The sequence below is a fragment of the Talaromyces atroroseus genome (assembly GCF_001907595.1).
Source record: "Talaromyces atroroseus strain IBT 11181 chromosome Unknown scaffold_4, whole genome shotgun sequence".
NCBI classification, from domain to species: Eukaryota; Fungi; Ascomycota; class Eurotiomycetes; order Eurotiales; family Trichocomaceae; genus Talaromyces; species Talaromyces atroroseus.
In genome coordinates this window covers 1104542-1122723 of record NW_017971436.1, presented here as the reverse complement: position 1 = coordinate 1122723, position 18182 = coordinate 1104542, and the positions used below count along the sequence as shown (strand labels likewise).

At 48.9% G+C, this 18182-nt stretch overlaps 7 protein-coding genes across 7 annotated transcripts, besides 1 other annotated feature; 4 read left to right on the top strand and 3 right to left on the bottom strand.

Moving 5' to 3' along the window:
• Positions 1 to 609: 609 nt before the first annotated feature.
• On the bottom strand, positions 610 to 2045 carry UA08_04274 (hypothetical protein; the record flags this gene model as incomplete). Its single annotated transcript, XM_020266579.1, has 2 exons — positions 610 to 1389; positions 1443 to 2045. The coding sequence occupies 2 exons, from the start codon at positions 2043 to 2045 to the stop codon at positions 610 to 612; spliced, it is 1383 nt and encodes a 460-aa protein (XP_020120884.1).
• Positions 2046 to 2246: 201 nt separating this feature from the next.
• Positions 2247 to 2329: a repeat region (Identified by RepeatMasker using a combination of RepBase library and repeat library created with RepeatScout).
• Positions 2330 to 3255: 926 nt separating this feature from the next.
• On the top strand, positions 3256 to 4032 carry UA08_04273 (hypothetical protein; the record flags this gene model as incomplete). The annotated part of the gene is made up of 1 exon (XM_020266578.1): positions 3256 to 4032. The coding sequence occupies one exon, from the start codon at positions 3256 to 3258 to the stop codon at positions 4030 to 4032; it is 777 nt and encodes a 258-aa protein (XP_020120885.1).
• Positions 4033 to 4712: 680 nt separating this feature from the next.
• UA08_04272 (hypothetical protein) lies at positions 4713 to 7052 on the bottom strand (the record flags this gene model as incomplete). The annotated part of the gene is made up of 2 exons (XM_020266577.1): positions 4713 to 5843; positions 5922 to 7052. 2 exons carry the CDS (start codon positions 7050 to 7052, stop codon positions 4713 to 4715), a joined length of 2262 nt encoding a protein of 753 aa, XP_020120882.1.
• A 980-nt stretch (positions 7053 to 8032) lies between these two features.
• UA08_04271 (hypothetical protein) lies at positions 8033 to 8669 on the top strand (the record flags this gene model as incomplete). The annotated part of the gene is made up of 5 exons (XM_020266576.1): positions 8033 to 8087; positions 8169 to 8195; positions 8270 to 8299; positions 8362 to 8452; positions 8555 to 8669. 5 exons carry the CDS (start codon positions 8033 to 8035, stop codon positions 8667 to 8669), a joined length of 318 nt encoding a protein of 105 aa, XP_020120883.1.
• A 1504-nt stretch (positions 8670 to 10173) lies between these two features.
• Positions 10174 to 10548, top strand: UA08_04270 (hypothetical protein; the record flags this gene model as incomplete). Its single annotated transcript, XM_020266575.1, has 1 exon — positions 10174 to 10548. The coding sequence occupies one exon, from the start codon at positions 10174 to 10176 to the stop codon at positions 10546 to 10548; it is 375 nt and encodes a 124-aa protein (XP_020120627.1).
• Positions 10549 to 11634: 1086 nt separating this feature from the next.
• On the top strand, positions 11635 to 13205 carry UA08_04269 (hypothetical protein; the record flags this gene model as incomplete). Its single annotated transcript, XM_020266573.1, has 2 exons — positions 11635 to 12230; positions 12287 to 13205. The coding sequence occupies 2 exons, from the start codon at positions 11635 to 11637 to the stop codon at positions 13203 to 13205; spliced, it is 1515 nt and encodes a 504-aa protein (XP_020120760.1).
• Positions 13206 to 13452: 247 nt separating this feature from the next.
• UA08_04268 (hypothetical protein) lies at positions 13453 to 17381 on the bottom strand (the record flags this gene model as incomplete). Its single annotated transcript, XM_020266572.1, has 4 exons — positions 13453 to 14217; positions 14314 to 14408; positions 14763 to 15076; positions 15205 to 17381. 4 exons carry the CDS (start codon positions 17379 to 17381, stop codon positions 13453 to 13455), a joined length of 3351 nt encoding a protein of 1116 aa, XP_020120633.1.
• Between the last annotated feature and the right edge of the window lie 801 nt (positions 17382 to 18182).

Genomic DNA, 18182 nt, shown 5'->3' with positions numbered 1-18182 from the left:
ACAAAGAGCGTCCAAGCGATGTCTCGTGTGTTTTATCTTTCTTTTCTTTTCGTAGCTGTTGTCGAGGTCTACAGAGGAAGGACACCTATCGATAAACATCAGCGCTAGGCCATTGGAGGCCTCCGATTGGCGGAAGCTCTCAACACTCAGCACTGCAGCACCTCATCTTCTACTCTGACAGCTGGGAAAACATATTCGTGCATCACATTCAGATTCAATCCTTTGCGACTAATTTCTAGCAAGTACAGATTTCCGCCCTTTATTTCCTCTTTTTAATACAAACTCCTGAAAAAGTGACACCCAACTCCGCCAATAGTTCTTTCATCGAATCAAGTGAACCTCCAATCCAGCACAGGAAAAAAATGTGAAAAAGGAACACTCGTAAAACTCCACGCCAATGCCCAATGCACGCAATGCAAAAAGCCAGTTTGTTTTGTTCGCATATTTTTGTATTCTGGTGTTTTCCGGGTCTCCGAAGCCCGTATCTCCAACTCTTTGTTTTTGTTCTTTTTTTTTTTTTTTTTCCTTTCAAAATCATTCATTCATTCATTCAATCATTCAGTTCGTTCATCCAATGACGAGAAAGACACAGTGATCGTTGTTTTTGCTTCAATCATCGTAGACCTGCTTGGGGGTTTCTCTTCCATTCTGAGCCCCCTGAAGTGCCGCCTTCTTTCTCTCATTGGCTTCCCAGATCATCCGTTTACGCTTGAACTCATCCACGTCAAAGTTGGTCTCGGCGCTGGAACTGCTGGCCGACCGTCCGCTGACAAGCGCAGTGAGGGACTTCTTCTTTGACACTGTTTTGGGCTTCCCTGGTTCTTTGATGTCCGGGCGCGAGCGTATCTTGCGGAGCTGTTTACTGATCTTCTCCAGAGTCGATTTACCCTGTTTAGTATCCGGAGTGGGAGATCGAGATTTGTCGAGCGGGGTTCCAGCACGGCTTTCGGTAGTAGTCGTAGTAGTGGAAAGTGACTCGTGCACAGAAGTAAAGCTGACGCCAGAATCGGCATTGCGTTTGTGAGTCTTGCCGCGCACCTCGGCCTCCAGGTACTCGCGACCCTTGACTTGGGCGCAGTCGTGAATTGTTTCGGTGGCGAGATCAAGGTATTTCTCCAAGAACTCATGAACCATTGGCCATGCAGTCTCCTCTCCTGCGCGGGCTCCCGTAGTTAAGAGGCTTTCAATGGCCACTTTACCCTGTCGTTCGATTATGCCAATGCAGTCGAAGAAACCTTGACGCTGCTGCGCCACTTCCTCGAGTGTCAAGTCTGCACTGGCGGCACTGGGAGCTTTGGCGTTGTGTATAGCTGGAGGAAAGAGTGTGTTCAGCATAGCCATACAATTGCCTTTGTGGAATGGCTCCAGCCACATCTCGTTAATCAGAGTCTGCGGTCAGGTCAGCTATGAGAGAACTGTCCAAAGGTGAGGAGGATGCTTACCCAGCGACGCAAGCCCAAGCACACATTCCTGTACAGATAATGAGCTTCGCGATCTCTCTTCTCGATTGATTCCACCCAAGCAACGACGCCAGGGTATGTCAGCTGAAGTTCCTGCTTCTGGGTCTGGGAGATTCGCAAAAAGTGTGACTTGGAGGGAACCAGGTCGATAGCTAGGGATTCTAGCGCCGCTAGGATTTCCTTCTGGCGACGCCTGTGGAGGTTCTTCAAATAGTCCAGAGCCGCAAAGGCCTGCGGGAAGTCGACGTCCTCCAAGTTTGGGGCAAAGGCGCGACGCACAAAGGACACCATGAAACCCACGGGGAGGTCGAACTGATTGGGGGACCTGGAAATGTGCGAAATCAACTGTGCCTTGAACTGGGAGGCGGCATCGGCCAGAGGCTCGGTTGAATTCTGCGTTGCGAGGCCCGCTTCCTTCAGGCCTGCAGCCGACTTGAGAGAAAGCGTCTGGCAGTTGAGGGCGTACATGCTGCGCAGAGGGATCTCGTATGAGGAGGGATTCAACATGCAATGCTCGAGGATGAGGGGGAAGGACGAGCCGTCAGAGGCAGCCATGCCCTTTTCCTTGGAGGCCTGCTCGGGCATGTTGATGGTCTAAATACAAGTCGCGGTGTTGGTAGGTACAAAACTTTTATGGAGGACTGGCAGCAGACTTTGTGTGTTGGTGTTGGTGTTGGTGTTTGGTGTTGAGCCACCAGTCTGGCTTTTGGCAGTGTTTATGTTACTGTTGGGGCAATGGCAGAGCACAGCAACAAGATATTCGCAACGAATGGAATGGCGTCCACCAGGGAGAGGGAAAGAGTGAATGACAGACAGAGACAGAGAGAGAGCGAGAGAGAGAGAGAGAGAGAGAGAGAGAGAGAGAGAGAAGATGCTAAAAATATGGAGAGGCGAGCTCAGATCAGCAGTTGCAACTAATTTAAACTAAGGATTCCGACAGGTTGGCCTGAGGCTTTTAGTCCGTGGCCCATGCATGGACAGGCCGGCCTGGCCAGGCTTCTCTTTTTTTTTTTTCTTCTTCTTTTTCTTCTTTTATTTTTTCACCTAAATATTATTTTGTACGCTCTTTTTTTTTTGTTGTTTCTTTATTTTTATTTTTTTTCTACTTTTTATTCTTTATGGATTTCTTTACTTGTTCTTCTTTTACGCGTTCGGCTCTTTGTTCGTTGCTGTGTCTCTCTTACTCTTTCTTTCTCCACGGCTGTATACCGAAGGGATAAACCCCAAGTTACCACCACACACTATAATCCGTAAACAACCGACGCGTACGCTATTTGTTTGTTTGGTTTGGCGCTGACTATCGAAATCTCTGGCTAGCGCGGGCGTCGGACGTGGGCTCATTTTCCGCGCGGCGCTAGAGAGCGTTTCTTTGCCATCGACGAAAAAAGCGCCGACGCTTCAGCTCCAGTCTGTCGGGACTCTCAGTCGGTAGTTAACTAACTGTGTAGACGGAGTCATCGTTCCGACTGCACGACACGTCTCATTTTTGGGCGATGTGACCCGTAAAGTTGATGTAGAGAATGCAAATACTTAGTGAGGTATCCTCGGTGGCGCGGCCAACGCAAGTGCGGCAACATGTTCATTGCCACTGCGATTTCTACTCGCATATCTTATATAACATATAGCAATATGTAGTTAGTTATCTTCTACGCGATATAAAGAAACAGTAAACAAACAAATGATGGGGCGGCTTATCGATAGCCGATAAGATAGCGGATCCAAATCTTTCTCTGCACCTCCTTCCTATCCAACACCACCACCACCACCACCACCAACGCAATTGAACACCCCCATCATGGCGACAGCAACTGCTGCTGCTGCTGCTGCTGGCAGCCCTCCTACTGCAACAAGCAATCCCCTCTCCTTCAAAAAACAAAACACCGACCTCGTGCACATCCCGCGCAACTACCGAATCCAAAAACGACCTATCCCCCACGCCCCCATCGCATCGCCCTACGCCGGCAACACAGTCGCGAAACTGGTGTATGTGTCCAGCAGGACTCCATTCATGAGCGCCGTGAAAAAGGTGCAGAAGCTGCTGCGGACGGCGGAGAGGCGCGCTATGATGCCTCTTATTGACGAGAGGCAGCAACGGAAGAATAATAAGAATAGAGCTTATGGGCAGGAATCGTCGGGGCCATCATCGACTACTGCTGCAAAAGTGTTGGGGAAGTGCCAGCAGAGACTGAGAGAGGATAAGGTCTTGGTAAAGGCGACGGGTAGGGCGATTGAGAAGGCATTGGAGGTGGGTAGGTGGTTTGAGACGGGGAAGGGGAAGGCGGAGGATGAGTATGAGGTTGAAGTGAGGACGGGCAGTGTGTGTGTGGTGGATGACATTCTTGAGGATGACGGTGAAGTCGATAATAATGAGGATGAGGATGTGAAGGATGCAGGCGAAGAGAAAGAAAAAACTGACAAACCTTCGGAATCTAAAAATCAACGTCGTCGACGCCGCAAACGAGAAAGGATTCAACAGCAGCGACTCAGTGCGTTCAAAGATGAGGACGGTGAGCCCCCAGAGTCAAGGACGAGGTGGGTTAATATGGTTGAGATTGCTATCAATATAAAATAATCCCTACACTACCTACTACCCGACATACTGCTGGTAGAGGCAGATGCATTAATACCAATGTAAATAGTCATATTCGTCACATTGTTTCAGAAAACAACAAAAGAAAAGTAGAAATATATAATGCCCCTCGCTTTTTTCCCAGTCAAATAATCAATCCATGTACATAGAAACAAATGAAAAATGAAACAGAAAACTAAAACTTTCTTGTCATGTATGAATGAAATAAGAAGAAATGGAAGTCGAATGTGATAAATCTGCTATGCGAAGTCAGAAGTCCCACGGATCAGGCTCAGTGAAATACACGATGTGTAAAGAAATGAAAAAGGAATAGAAAAGCATAAGATTTGTTACTGACACCCCTCAGAAACAAAGAAGGAATGGTTGGACAGAATCCCAGAAGGCTCATCACCGGGATTTTGACCGGAGGAAGCACTGAAAACGAACGCAGAAAAGTAAAAAAAATTAATAAACACCATACCCCAGAAAAGAAGAAACAAGAACCTATTGAAGCGGAAATCCTTGCGTTCATGTCCGTATCCGTGTCCTTCATCAAACAAAACTATGAATATCTCGAAAGGACAATCCAATCCCGTGAAAAGAATATTTAAATAATCTATTGTTTTTTCCATCCCATGGCACTTGTCGATTCCTATGTCGAGCAGCCCGTAGTGACGAGCTGATCATCTTTCAATCTTTTGCCACCCATTAAGATATGCCATCAACCCAATGCCAAGAAGAACCACGCCGACCATTGACGCATACGGGGTCGAACTTTGTAGCATGTCGTGTTTTCGCTGTTGTGCCAATGAGCCCACCGCATTTTCCAGTTCCTTGACTTTACGAGGATCCATTCCAGCACGGAGTTCGCGGTTTGCAGGCACTTCCTCCTTGTCAGATTTGACAATACCATGTGTGTCAGCCCTGTCGGCTTCTTCTTCTTCTTCATGCGACGCTTCTTTGGCCTGGGCGGCCTCGCGTTCTTGTCGAATAGTTTCGATCATTTCAGCAAGAGACTTGCGCACTTCGGCCGTTTCACCTTCTGCTTTCTCCGCACGTTGCTTGAAGCTCTTCACTTGCTGTTTCATTTCCGTCAATTCTAAGACCATATCATCCAGCTGTTGCTGTAACTTTTGGGTCTGCGCATCGACGAGTGGCTCTTCAACATCCAACGACTCTGGCACGTCTGCAGCGACCTCCATCTCTTGGAGGTCGCGTGACTTTGTAGATGTTTCAACTTCTGAAATAACCGGCTCGGCAATACGCTCACCAGCCTGCTCCAAGGCTGTCTGTGCATTGGTAATGTCGTTTTCTCCTGGAATACCGTGGTGTTCTTGTTTTCGTGACTTTTCCTCCGCACTCTCCCGAGCGGAGCGTTCTTGTCGGAGAAGCTCTTCCAGCTCCTTTACACGACCATTCTGGGCTTCCAGCTCCTTTTTGGTGAGTGATAGAGCTTCGATCAAGGAAAGAATTTGACTGGATTCTTTCGAAATGGGAGAGCTTGTCGCCGTATCTTTCGGTGGTTTCTCAGTATCTGAATGTTTCAGTGACCCTGTAGGTTGCTCAGTCCGGCGAGCGACATCCGGTTTTTCAGGCAGTGGTTGCTGTGGAGGCGGTGCAGGAGGTTCTGAAAACCTAGAAATAGGATCAATACGAGACATCTTAGATCTTCCATTCATTTGTCTGAAACTATTTTCAGGTTTGTGGTATATTTTATCCGCCTCGGAGTTGTTGTTTGATGAAATAAGTGTTTGCAAAAACTCGTCTGTTTGGCGAAGGTCTTGCGATTGTTGCTTGGCTTGTTTGATCTCAGCCTGAAAGAAAAGAAGAAAAAGTCAGTCAAAGAAGAGTAAATTTCTTCATTTCACTCGCAACTTGTGTACGCCACATACCGTAAGCCTCTTGACGACATGTTCAATTGTGATGGGGGAAAGCCAATAATTCATTTGCCTTTGTTGATGCAGAGCGCTGATTTGACTACTTGCTGCACTTTGAACACTGCGGTTGCTAAGCGAGCTGCTTGCTCGGCCACGTAGATGTACGACCGGTTGACTCAATGGCGAAGGTAAAAGACCGCCACCAGAGGTAGGATCAATGTCACCAAAATTCAAATCAAAAATGTTGGGCCCCGCGTTATATACCCCGGCATGTTCAACTTTGGCCGAGACTTTGTGATGGACAATGGATTTCTGGTCCTCACTCACAATGTCGATGCCCAGATCAAGCGCATCATTTTCTCGCAACTCGTGTGGTTCTGATTCCCGACTTTCAAGTGATAGGCGCTGGCCGTTAACGAATGTGCCGTTTGACGATTTCACGTCGCGGATCCAAATCTTTCCTTTACGGTCCGCCCAAATTTCGGCGTGCTGCCGTGATAGAACCTTGGAGTCGAAATAGCCGTTGGTAGGAGTGGGAACAGTCTTTGCATTAGTCTGCCGACCGATGCGCAACACATCTGGCGAATATGGCACGTTGATATGCTTCTTTTCGAAGGTACCGTTAAGAGGAACAAGTGTGAGAATAGCAGGTGGTTCTGACTGGCCTTGCATGCCGTTGGGAGTAGCAACCCCATTCTGCTGAGGAGACTGAATCATGTGTTGCGAAGGAACGGGCGAAGGTTGGTGAATAGCAGACATCGCCGACGAGGCCGTAGGACCACCGTTTGCCGAGCTAGCTGATGAAACAGGCTGGGACCTCGCATTCGTCACGCCAGAAACAGGCTCAGATTTTGAGGCGGGCCACAAGCCACGGCCAGCTTTCTTTTTTGACCACGGAGCTGAGGTATCGCCGTTGGAGGATGTACCATTACTAAGGTGAGAAACTGTAGATGTAGATGAAGTTGAAGCGTTCGACGATAGCGAAGAGGACGAATTGGATCTTTGTACACTCTTCCGCGGCATAAACATGCGGGACACGTCTTCTGTGTTCATTGAGCCAAGAGCCGCCTGTCCTCCGTTACCAGTAGAATACCATCCTAGACGAGGCCCCGATTGCACGCTAGGTGGAGATGCCACCGCAGTCATCAGGAGAATGAATGGTTGAAATCGAGTATGAGTGAAACCAATGGCAAGATGCCGTTTCGCGATGCAACTCGAGAAAACAACAGGCGATGCGCGTAGAAGGCAACGATAGCAAACAAAAAACTTATATTATGTAGTTTGATACAGAACAAAATGACGACGTAGCGCTAATGCGACCAACATTAGGACTGTGAAAGGTTGTTTGACGATAAGGGTGTCGGATGTGACTGTGGTATATTGCCTGTTCGATGCACTTGGCTGCTGACTGCTGACTTAGCATGTGGAATTCATAACTTATTTCCGAATCTCCAGCGAGTGGATTACCTGAACAACAATCGAATGATTTCTGTGCAAGATGTATGTTCGAGTATAAAATATCCGGATTGCTTTTTTGGATCCTAGGTCGGCCTATATTTGTCGCAAAGTCCTCGAAAGCTGTTAGTCAACGTAGGGAGCTAACTAACTACTCGACTCAGGAGAGGCGACGGGGCCAGACGGTCGGCCACCAGATAGGACGCCGGACACGCCGTCAGCCAGCTTAGAAGGGACGACAGGTGAGACGTGTTAGGAGTCGGGTCAGACAGTATAGCAGGCGGTAGGTTAGGGATCCATGAGTCGACCGGGTCGGTAGTAGTTAGTTAATGAACTTGCCTGCTGAGAAAGCGGGATAACAAGTTCAGGTAACTTTTGACTTGACCTTGACTCTCGCCTCACGTTCCCGACTTCCCGTCTGCAAGTGCCAGGTCACGTGGCATCCTCTCTCCAACGAATCAGCACCGGAGATCCGTCGCGCTCGGATCACCTGTCTTCTGTAAGCAGTATAGCGCAGATAAATAATATTGCCGCACTCTACCGCCTCTGCATTTCATGGCGTTGCGTTGTCCGACATCAAGGAACGAACTCCGTCCTCGCCAATCCGTGCTGTTTGAGCAGTGCTCGCTTTTCAATCACATACCCAGAAGAAAACCTCATTTTGATTCGATATGCCTGTCATTGCTGGTCCGCCTCAGGGCCACGGCCCTTCTACCTTTGACAAGAGTGAGTGAGAGCCGCATGCATCTGTATAGTTGGCCGACTGCTTGGGTTTGCCAAATGCTAACTTGTGCTTTTCCCTATTAGTGAAAATGGGCGCTATGATGGGAACCTGTACGTCTGGATTATTTGCTCGTATCTGTGATTCACGCAACAAAAAAGAGATGGTGCTGATTCATTGCTTGCAGCCGTCGGCATGATCATGGGCTTCATCGGCGGTATGCCACCTAGCCAGGCTGAAATAAAAATTTGCTTTTCTGACTTGATTCATTTTCTGCAGGAGCCGTCGCAATTTTCCAATACGGTGCTGGACCAAACGGTGTTATGCGTACGCTGGGCAAGTACATGCTAGGCTCTGGGGCAACTTTTGGGTATGTCGATCTGCCCGTCCATTCATTATCAATCAGTTTCGTCTCCTTTGGCTCGAGGAGTTATTCTTATTACTCACTAATCCATAATATTATGGTGTTTAGAATGTTCATGTCCATCGGCAGTGTCATCCGTACGGAAGGTCCATACCACGAAGCCTGGCGTCGCGTGCACGCCAACCCTATCATCCTTCCTCGAGAGTCCCAAGAACGCCGATAATGGCAAAACCCAAGTCGAGCGAAAGACAAAAAGGCATTGCGCGGATAGGGGGGGAAGACTGTATATTAATCTATGAGAGAGCACTTGCTGGTTCTCTTTTTTTTTTTTTTTATCGCCATTGTAGCCAATTTTTATGTGGCTACCATGGATATTTTCTCTTTAATTGAACACGGCCCAAATCCATTGTTAAAGTCGAAGGATGGTTAGGGGAGATTGTAAAATGTACATAACTTTTTGGATAGGTAACGGGTTAATGGGCTATACAACGCATCTAGTGGCAGAAGCCATACGTTTTTCACTATTTCTTGTGGGTTCATCTCACATGCCTTGGTAGAATGAGGCAAATAACTTGATCTCATCAACCCCCATGCCAATGAGCTCGGGAGCACGATCAAAATTCCCGTCTATGCTGTATAATTATATATACTTGAGCTCCGTACGATGATTGCACAACCCAGGCCAATGCGATTGTGGGCTTAAATCGGGCGATGGCGGTAAATACTAGCGTATGTTTAATTACTAGTGTGTGTTACGTCACAATACATGCCTGCCCAACTAGGCAATGCGGAGGTCTGGAGGGTGTTGCAGGGCCATGTGACGCGTATTACTAATTTCGAATTAGGCTTAACCAAGTAGGGCTAAGTTACGGCTTTATCCAGGAACGCCCCGCGCAATTTCCCAGCGGTGACCAATCAGCAGGCCGCATCCACAAGGCAGGCTGTAGGAGTTCGCGCTAGGCTGGGATGAGCCTAGCCAGGATTGCGGTTGCCACGATCTATCGCGCGTGTGCAGAATTTGTTCTGTGGACCACCTCGGACTTCGTGCAGATATTATTGGAAATCAATCGGGTGCAGTCAGCCAGTCAGAACGGCCAGAACAACTGGCTGCCATGGACTAGGGCATGAAAGAAGAAGAGGAAGAGGAAAATTTTTCTTTCTTCGCCTCCGTGGCCCAATTGAGATCCAGAATACTCTCTTTGGTTTGGTACGACGAGATGAAAAATGTTGAATTTGCACGCAATAGTTACTCCGTGGTGGGTTAGTCCCGATGCACGCGGGGGTGACCATACTTAATAAGTGCTGGACCCCCCTGGCCACGCCTTCCTTCCTCCCTCTCCTCCCTCTCCTCCATCTCCCTTCAGAGCATCAAAGCAACAAGCAACAAGCTATCCGCCTATTCGGCACTGTCACTCGTTTGAACACAAACCTGAGCTGAGCTCACCCACGCTCATTACTACTTCATCTATCCCGGAAAGCGAAAAGCCCTACTTCCATTGTCGAATCACCATTCAAATCTGCTGTGAAACGACATCTAAACCTCGATCAAACCGATCCGTCATTCCTTCTCCTTCCTTTGTGTGCCTTCCAGTTGCCTGGCATCCCTGCGATCTACTCTCCTCGCGTTTTGTCTCGCTGAACATATCACCTTTGCTCTCGGGATCCTTTTTTTATCTCAGTACATACGCACTTGCACTCGCGTTTGAAACGAAGAAACTGTCATCACCATGAAGTTCGGAATCACTGCTGCTGGCCTCTTGGCTGTCGCTTCCTTTGCCAGCGCCCAGTCCACCTCGACCATCACTACTACTCACACCATCACCCAGACCATTCTTCATGCGTCTACGGTCTACGCCTCCAGCACACCGGTTTCGACTCCAGCTGCTTCGCCATCTGTCGCTCCGTCGCGCACGCCTTCCAGCAGTGTGGCTGTTCACTCTTCTTCTAGCGTCGCTCCTTCCAGTGGTGCCTCCACTGGTCTTTCAGTCGCTACCGCAACGCCTTCCGCTTCTGTCCATGCCGGTGCTGCCGTCCCCTTGGCTGGCAGTGTCCCTGCCGCTCTTGTCGCTGGATCTTTTGCTGTCTTGTTGGCCGCTTTTTAAACATCCAAACATGAGATTCATCACGGATAACCGCAGCATGACGCCAGGGGATCTGTTTATTTCAAAAGAGGCTTGATCTTTTTTTTACACTCTTCTTTCACGAGCCAAAACGAACCCTTTTATATATATCTGATGATTTGAAGGATATCATACGATAATCCATTTTATAATACTCTTTTCACTTCTTCCAGTCATGTTGACAACATGATACAACACTTTTTTTTTCACCATTTATTATGTTCTCTTATTGATTTTCACGAGTCTATGCCTATTTTGTCTCTTCAGCCTGTGGCTGCGACTCCCGTCAAATACTTTGGGGATGTTGACATTTTCAATGAAAGGGCAGGCAGCCGGCAGATAAGGCGCGGGAGGTTAACTAGTTTTATGCTTCGACGATGATGGTGGCTGGCCTTTTATACCTACTATTTTTGTTTCTACTTTTCATATAGCTTTTGATATTCTATTTTTTGAGCCACGCCATGATGGGATTCGGGGAATATTCATCAAGTTTATATTGACACATACTTAGTTGCTGAACAATGCATTCCTTGCATTTTAATAATCCAAACGTATGATCATAGCCCTAACGTTCGTGCCTGCATTTTGAATACAGAAATAAATTCTGCTTCGACGCTAGCCTGTGCTTGAGAGACATCTTCTTTCTGCTCTACTTTCATTTTCTATATAATATTTTGATCTCTCACTGTAAATGAACAGGGCGCATACTAGCCTTGGCTGGCGTCAGTTGCATGTGCTGCGCCGTATCTTATCGGAACACTGCGGCCTCCCGATTGGCTGTTCTCCACGCGTCATTGGCGTGACTTCTCCTCGTGGTAAACAGTCACGTTAACTATCAAACCAGTCATTACTTCTGGGTGTCCAACATCCCCAGAGATTGCCATCGCATCGCTTCTGCTCCAGGAGCTTATCCGGCCATTGCGCTGGCATATTCTTCCTGGACGAGAGCATTGTCTCGCTTTACCAGGCGCATTTTCGCGACTCAGGCCAGGCGACGCGCATCGAGTGAACCAATCATTTTCATGTCCTAGGAGTCTTTCGATAGCCCACCAAGGCGAAAGTGAAATCATGGATGAAGTTGTTCCTCTCCCCCCACTACGGCGAGTCCGTCACAGGTCGCCTACAAAAGCTCAAGCTGCTTCCGGCCAGGCTTTCCGGAAACCGCAAAGACTCTCGGGATTGAGTCAGACGAGCTTACCATCCAGCGATCCGGCTCTGTTCTCGAGTGATGATATCCCGTCTTCGTCGCTGGAGAATTATCACGGACAGCAGCAGCAACACATCGATCATTCTCGCAAGCGACGCTACCGCGGCACCTGGTGGGGTGAAATGGCCAAGGAGACGAAACGGAAAAGAGCCGATTTCAAGCAGAAGCGGAACCTGGATAGTGGTGTTTGGATGGGCAGTGATGAGTCTTCTTCGGATTGTCTCTTGTTGTCTGAGGCGTCGTCTTGCGAGGAGTTCATGGCGAGTGCGTGGGGTCGACAGAAGCAGCAAGTAGAGTTGGAGCAGGATGAACAAGTTACGGAACTTGCAACTCAAAACAGGAGGCCTGTGTTTGCGGCTCGGAGTTTGCGAAGCGTGGATGAGCCGCAGGAACATAGAGACGCTAGGGCAATGATTAATGAATGTCTCGAGAAAGGCCAAGAGAGCGTCGACCTGAGGTGGGTGTACTCGCGCTGTCCCTCTCTCTACTACTACTTGCTGACACTGGATGTAGCAACTTTGGCTTGAGGAGCATTCCTACCGACTTGCTTCGACCACTGCTGCATTTAACCAAGCAGCCGACAGTAGCTGGCGGACCAATTACCGACGAAGCATTCACATCGTTGACGCCCTTTCTTCGGTTGTTCTTGTCGGGCAATTCCTTGACGGAATTGACGTCTGAAATCTTCGAGTTGGGCAATCTGAATGTCCTGAGTTTACGAAATAACAAGCTTCGAGAGATTCCGGGAGCTATTCGAAAACTGACAAGATTGCAAGAAATCAACCTCTCCATGAATCGACTGTCCTCGTTGCCGTGGGAAATGCTGTTGTTGATACGGAAAGGTGACTTGAAACAAATGACTGTTCACCCTAACCCGTTCATGTCATTTGACCAGTCGGGAACGGATATCGAACAATGGCATTATGGCACAGATCTTCGATTGAGCGAATATCAAGGACCGCCACCAGAGGATGCGTGGGCGCCAATTCACATTGCTACAAGTCGTGTCAAATATTTCGATTGCGAAGGCAACCCCCCAATGACCTCAAGATCTAACACGGCTCAAACACCAAATAACACAAGCAGAGTTCCATCTTTGCGTGAACTGGCACTGCTTGAGTGCAACAAAGCCCCGTATTTGGACCAATTCCTCGCCGACGATATAGATGCGGCAGGCTATCCAGAACCAGTGATCCGGCTGCTACGACGGGCAACGGCGGTTCGCCATGCCGGCGGCATGTCTTGTTCGGTGTGCCACCGCAGTTTTGTGATCCCTCGTACGGAGTGGATCGAGTGGTGGGACTGTACTACATACGAGAATGGATTGAAAAGTCCACGCGTATCGGGTGCAGAGCTGCGTCCACTGCCGTTTTTGCGACGAGGTTGCAGTTGGGGATGCGTTCCGAATGAGCCAGGCACGACAGTTTCTTGAATCTGCTTCTATGCGGACAGTTTTTTTTTTTTTTCCCCTTTTTTTCGGTGTTTTCTTATTCCTATTATTCTTATCGGTACATATAAGGACAACATACGGTACATACAACATAGTACATAGTACCAGGCAGCGTTTCTCGTTTGTGCATTTGAATAATATATTCTTACATAGCGATTTGTATATCTGTACACTTACATATGAGGCGAGCCAACCCAATACATCTTATTCATTACATTGTATATATTACTTACGAACTCTTCTTCCCGTGATCAGAACCAGTAACAGCAGACCCATCCTCAACACTTGCAGCCCACAACGCCGCCCCAACAGTATTCGTACATGCAAAAAGAAACGAAGCAAAAGGCACCATTTCCAGCACGGCCGCAGCAACCCCAAACCCAATACAACCACCCTCATGCGCTTCCAACCACTCCCCCCTTTGCCGAGCAGTGAAACCCTTGAGCTCAAAATACCGGGTTAGGGCATCCCGACCCGCCTTTTGGCCCGAGAGGGCGAGGAAGATGAGTGTTCCAACGACGGGAATGAAGTTTAGTGGTAGATAGAGTAGAGTGCGGATGAGGCGGTTTAGTGCGGAGGACTGGGCTTGGTTGGGTTTAATGTCATTGCTCATGCCTACCAGCCGGCCCAGTCGAGAAAGGGCATTTGGATACCGATTAGGCGCGGATTTGAGTTCGCGTCCGCTAGCGACGAGGCGCTCGTGTCCTTTGAGGATGAGCGTTGCGTCAAAGGCGTCTAGATCCAATGATGAAGACGAGGATGAGGATGCGGAGGATAAAAACCCTGTAATCGCCGAGCTCTCCCTAATGACAAGCAATGCCGCTGAAATTGGCGCCACTAGCGGCCCCGATGTGAGCGCCAGAAGTGCCATCTGAGGCACGTAGGTGAGGAAGAACATGGCGCCGGTGACGCCTATGCCTAGGGTGAGCGTCGGCATGAGGCGGGCTTGGAGCGGTTGGCGGAGAGTGGTGTGCGTGAGAAGATAGATTATTCCCTGTATTTTTAGGTAAGTAAGTATATTCATATTCACTACTCACTTGCTTGGCCCTATATAGAAGGAAGAGATAGGTTGTGCAGATACTCGACGTACCTGGAATGGATATAGATATGCACCTGATCTGAGCGCCTGGAATGTCACACAGGCGAGTCGTGAGATTTCGGCCTGAGCTACGGCTTTGATTCGGTCTGCCATTTTTGTGGGGTTGTTCCTTAGGTTAATTTAATGGGGGTTGATTCTTGAGAGGAAGTTGGAAGAAGGTATTGAAGTGTCGTTCCGGCAGTGTAGAAATGTAATGACGTCAGTCTTGCTTAGACCAATCGGAGCGCTTCCGCAATGGGTATATGGAATATGTATGTTTAAAGAAGTCATGATATTCAAGCAGTCAACTAAATGTGCCACCGTCCCCAGAGTAACTAGGTTACCACTGTAGTCGAAAATACAATTAATCCATACGCCGCCAGCCATACACGGAGTAACAATGGAACAGAAAGAAAACGCTAACAATGGCAAATAAACACGGAAAAAGGCCAACTATCTACTCTGATCGCTGCGAGCTGAGTGCCAGATTGTATCCCCATTCAGAGCTGAGAAACTCAAAGAGGAGAAATTGCGCCAACTAGACTGCGGAGCTGAAGACGATGCCGTGTTGTCGGACAGTAATGGAACGTCTGGGTTCGTGCCGTCCTCAAGACTCGCATCATCAACAATTGGTGGTGTGGTTGGTACGGCTGCTGTGTGGATAATGGTTGGAGGCTCTCGAGTGGCAGTTGTAGGTCCTTGTTGAGCCATTGACCGAACAACGTCCCCTTTGCATATCGGGCAAGTGCGTCGACGTGTGGTGAGCCAGGGGGTGCTGATTTTATACAGATTAGTTCAGAGAAAGACGTCTTGTGGATAGGCTGGGAAGATACTAACATGCACTCCACATGGAATTCGTGCCCACACGGCAGACTCATCACTTGACTTTGACCATCTACATACTCCTCCAGACAGACTACGCATTCAACCTGCCGTCCAATGTATTTTCGTCTCCACAGGTCTGACCCAGATACATTTCCTTCTTTGCTCGATAGGGTATCATGCGTGTGAATGACAGCTCCAGACACAGTCTGGGACCGTGGCCGAGAGCGACCGCACGCGTCTCCAGGTGGCCTTGTGCCGAGCAGAGGAGATGTTGATGTAACAGACCCCGGGCTTGGTGACCGCGGACTGTTTGACGACGTCGTCGAGTGAGATGATATCGTATGGTACGTCCGAATTGGAAGTCTTTCGACTACTGACTTGGGTGCGCGCCAGCGTCGACGGCGGATCCGAGACCGCAGAAGTAGCAGTGCATAGACAACAGTCAGCGTGATTAACGGACTGACAACGAGCACCAATAGCGTATCGAAAAAGGGGCTAGTCGACATGCTTGTTGGAGTGATGGTCACCCAAAGACCAACATGGTCGTCAGATGTCTGTTTTTCTTCACCAGTTGACATTTTCTTGTCACTATACGCTTGTGATCGGCTCTTCATTATCCGATCCAGCTCTTCGTCGACGCCTTGGTTCCAGCCAAAGTATCTCGCAAACCAGCCTTTCTCGTCTGATTGGCTTTGCGGGTTTGATGATTTGGAATCAACCCGCTCAACCCCGTATTTATTCGTTTTGTCGGACCCAGCCGGGACTTTGATCATATGCGTGTATTCTCCACTTCCAGGCGTGATACTGCCTCCTTTGAGATCGTTGTCCTTTTTGCTATCGGATTTATTAGTTTTCTTATCTGAATCTTCATTCTTGCCAGCAGTGGATGAAGATTCTGATTTCGAGGGCTTGGGTGGCACAAGATCTGGATCCCGCCAGTCGTGTACCCCGATCTCGAACCCATCTCCATCGACAGGGTGGTTATCGGCATTCTTCGAAGACTTCTCATTTTTCTTTCCTTTATCCTTACTGGACTGCGTCGCCTTTGGTTTGCTGACTTCCTCATTCTCATCATACTCATTAACCAAGACCCAGTCAATATTGCCACTGCTTGGAGGTCGACGGCTATCCTCCATTATTGAACGAGAACCCCCCTCGTCTTCTCCCCAACCCACCAGTGACAACAAGAAGGAGATAAAATTGTCTCCCTTGGCTTCAACTTCAGAAGGCTCATCTTTATCAACAACCTCTTTCCTTGCCGATGTAGTAGAGGTTGGTTTACTAGCCGCTTTCTTCGTTGTAGTCGTTGGATTTTGCTTTTGCTCCGATGATAGCTTCTTCGAGTCAACTTCTGTCTGTCCTTCCAGCATTGCCCTTTCTGGAATCAGGGAAGACAGCAAGTGTGCAGTGGTATAGGAAGTAAACACCGCCGGAATAGTGATGTTTGAGGTATCGCCACGTGCATACATCGTAATCAGACTACCACCTCTGGTATCATCTCCAACTATCAAGGCCACGCCGCCTCGCCGTTGAACCCATTTCACCTTCTCTAAAAAGCCACAGCCACCCCGGCTAAGTAGGACGACTTTCCCGGCAATTTCCGCGCTCTCTTGCAAAGACTGAATATCGGCGTGTGTTGTCGAAGGTTGCTTCTCGCCTGATTTCTGGGGATCACTCGCAGGAAGAGGGTGGTGAAGATGATCATCGGTGCCGTCATTTGGAGCCGGCCCGCTATTTTTGTCTGCCGTGACGAGGCTCTTGTCGGGGCCTTTGTGACTGTCGGCCGACTCCTTGTCCGGGGAAGAGCTGGTGGGCGTGCTGGTTTCGGTTTCCTTTAGGCTCTTCTCCGTTTTTGATTGTCCATCTTTGTCCCATCCGGGAACATCTGAGCAGCCGAGCTCTCCCTGGAAGCCTGCAGTACCGACACCCTTCCGGAGGGTGTCCTCGCTGAAGCCGCTGCCTATCCAGAGCTGACCGTTGAGGCCTTTCGAAGGGAGAAGAGGCCCGAATGCTGCTGGTCGCGCCAGGAAAAAGGTTGAGTTGTCATCGGTCAAACTGATGATGGCAGACGGTGGGAATAGAGAAGCCGGGGCGTTGAAAGAAAATAGAGCGTGTAACCGGCTCGATCGACCAGCGATAGGAACATCCCCGTTGACGCCACGATGAGGCTCGGCGCTGATGAGCGATAGGAAAGTGAGAAGAATGGGAAGAAAGATAAAACAGAAAATCAAAAGTAGCAGACGTGGCGGACGCATAGTGAGCAGACAGCAGCTGGCTCCGTTTGGGGTTGCGTTCGGGGGGCGATAAGACAGAGAGGGTCACGCAACGGATTACGATTCTCAGACCAAGCGAAGAGGCCTCACGGAAGAGGAGATGGGGTCGGTCATTGAGAAATATAGAGCTATATTGTACGGTGTACAGTCGCTAGAACGAAGCGGAAAAATCAATCAAGATAGAAAACGATGGATTAGGTATAAAGCAACAAAGCGCATAGCAACGAGACGTGGTGGCTGAGTCGGGCAAGTCAGGCCGTCTGGAGGGGCCAAGTCGCCAGGCACGTGACAGGGGCTCGGATTAGGGACACAGTGCGCGAGTTAACCTTTCATGATACATACGTATTAATAAATCGGGTTGAGGGAAGAATGGAAAGATTGGAGCAAATCAACAGCTTGGAGAATGGATCTTGGCTATACAAACTGTCTGGCGCAAGTTGAAACTATTCCAGCGTAAGAAAACTACACGCATAGTCTGTCTCGTCTCATAGGCTGCGTCATATCACGTGAGCGCCGGATGCAGAACTGCCAGGCAGCTGCCAATGCCGTCTTCTATCTACGATGCTCTGGCATGTGCAGTTTGCTATCCCAAACAGGACCTCGCGCGCAGTTAACCAAGTTATAAACTGATGCTCCGGTTGTGGTCAGGATTAACTACGGAGCATCTAGTTAACTAACTTAACTAACTAAATTGGCCGCCTGGTCACGGGCGGTGTTTGCACTGTTTGGCCAGCAACGTCATATCGGCATCGGCATGCTGATCTTGCTGAAGATAGATAGATA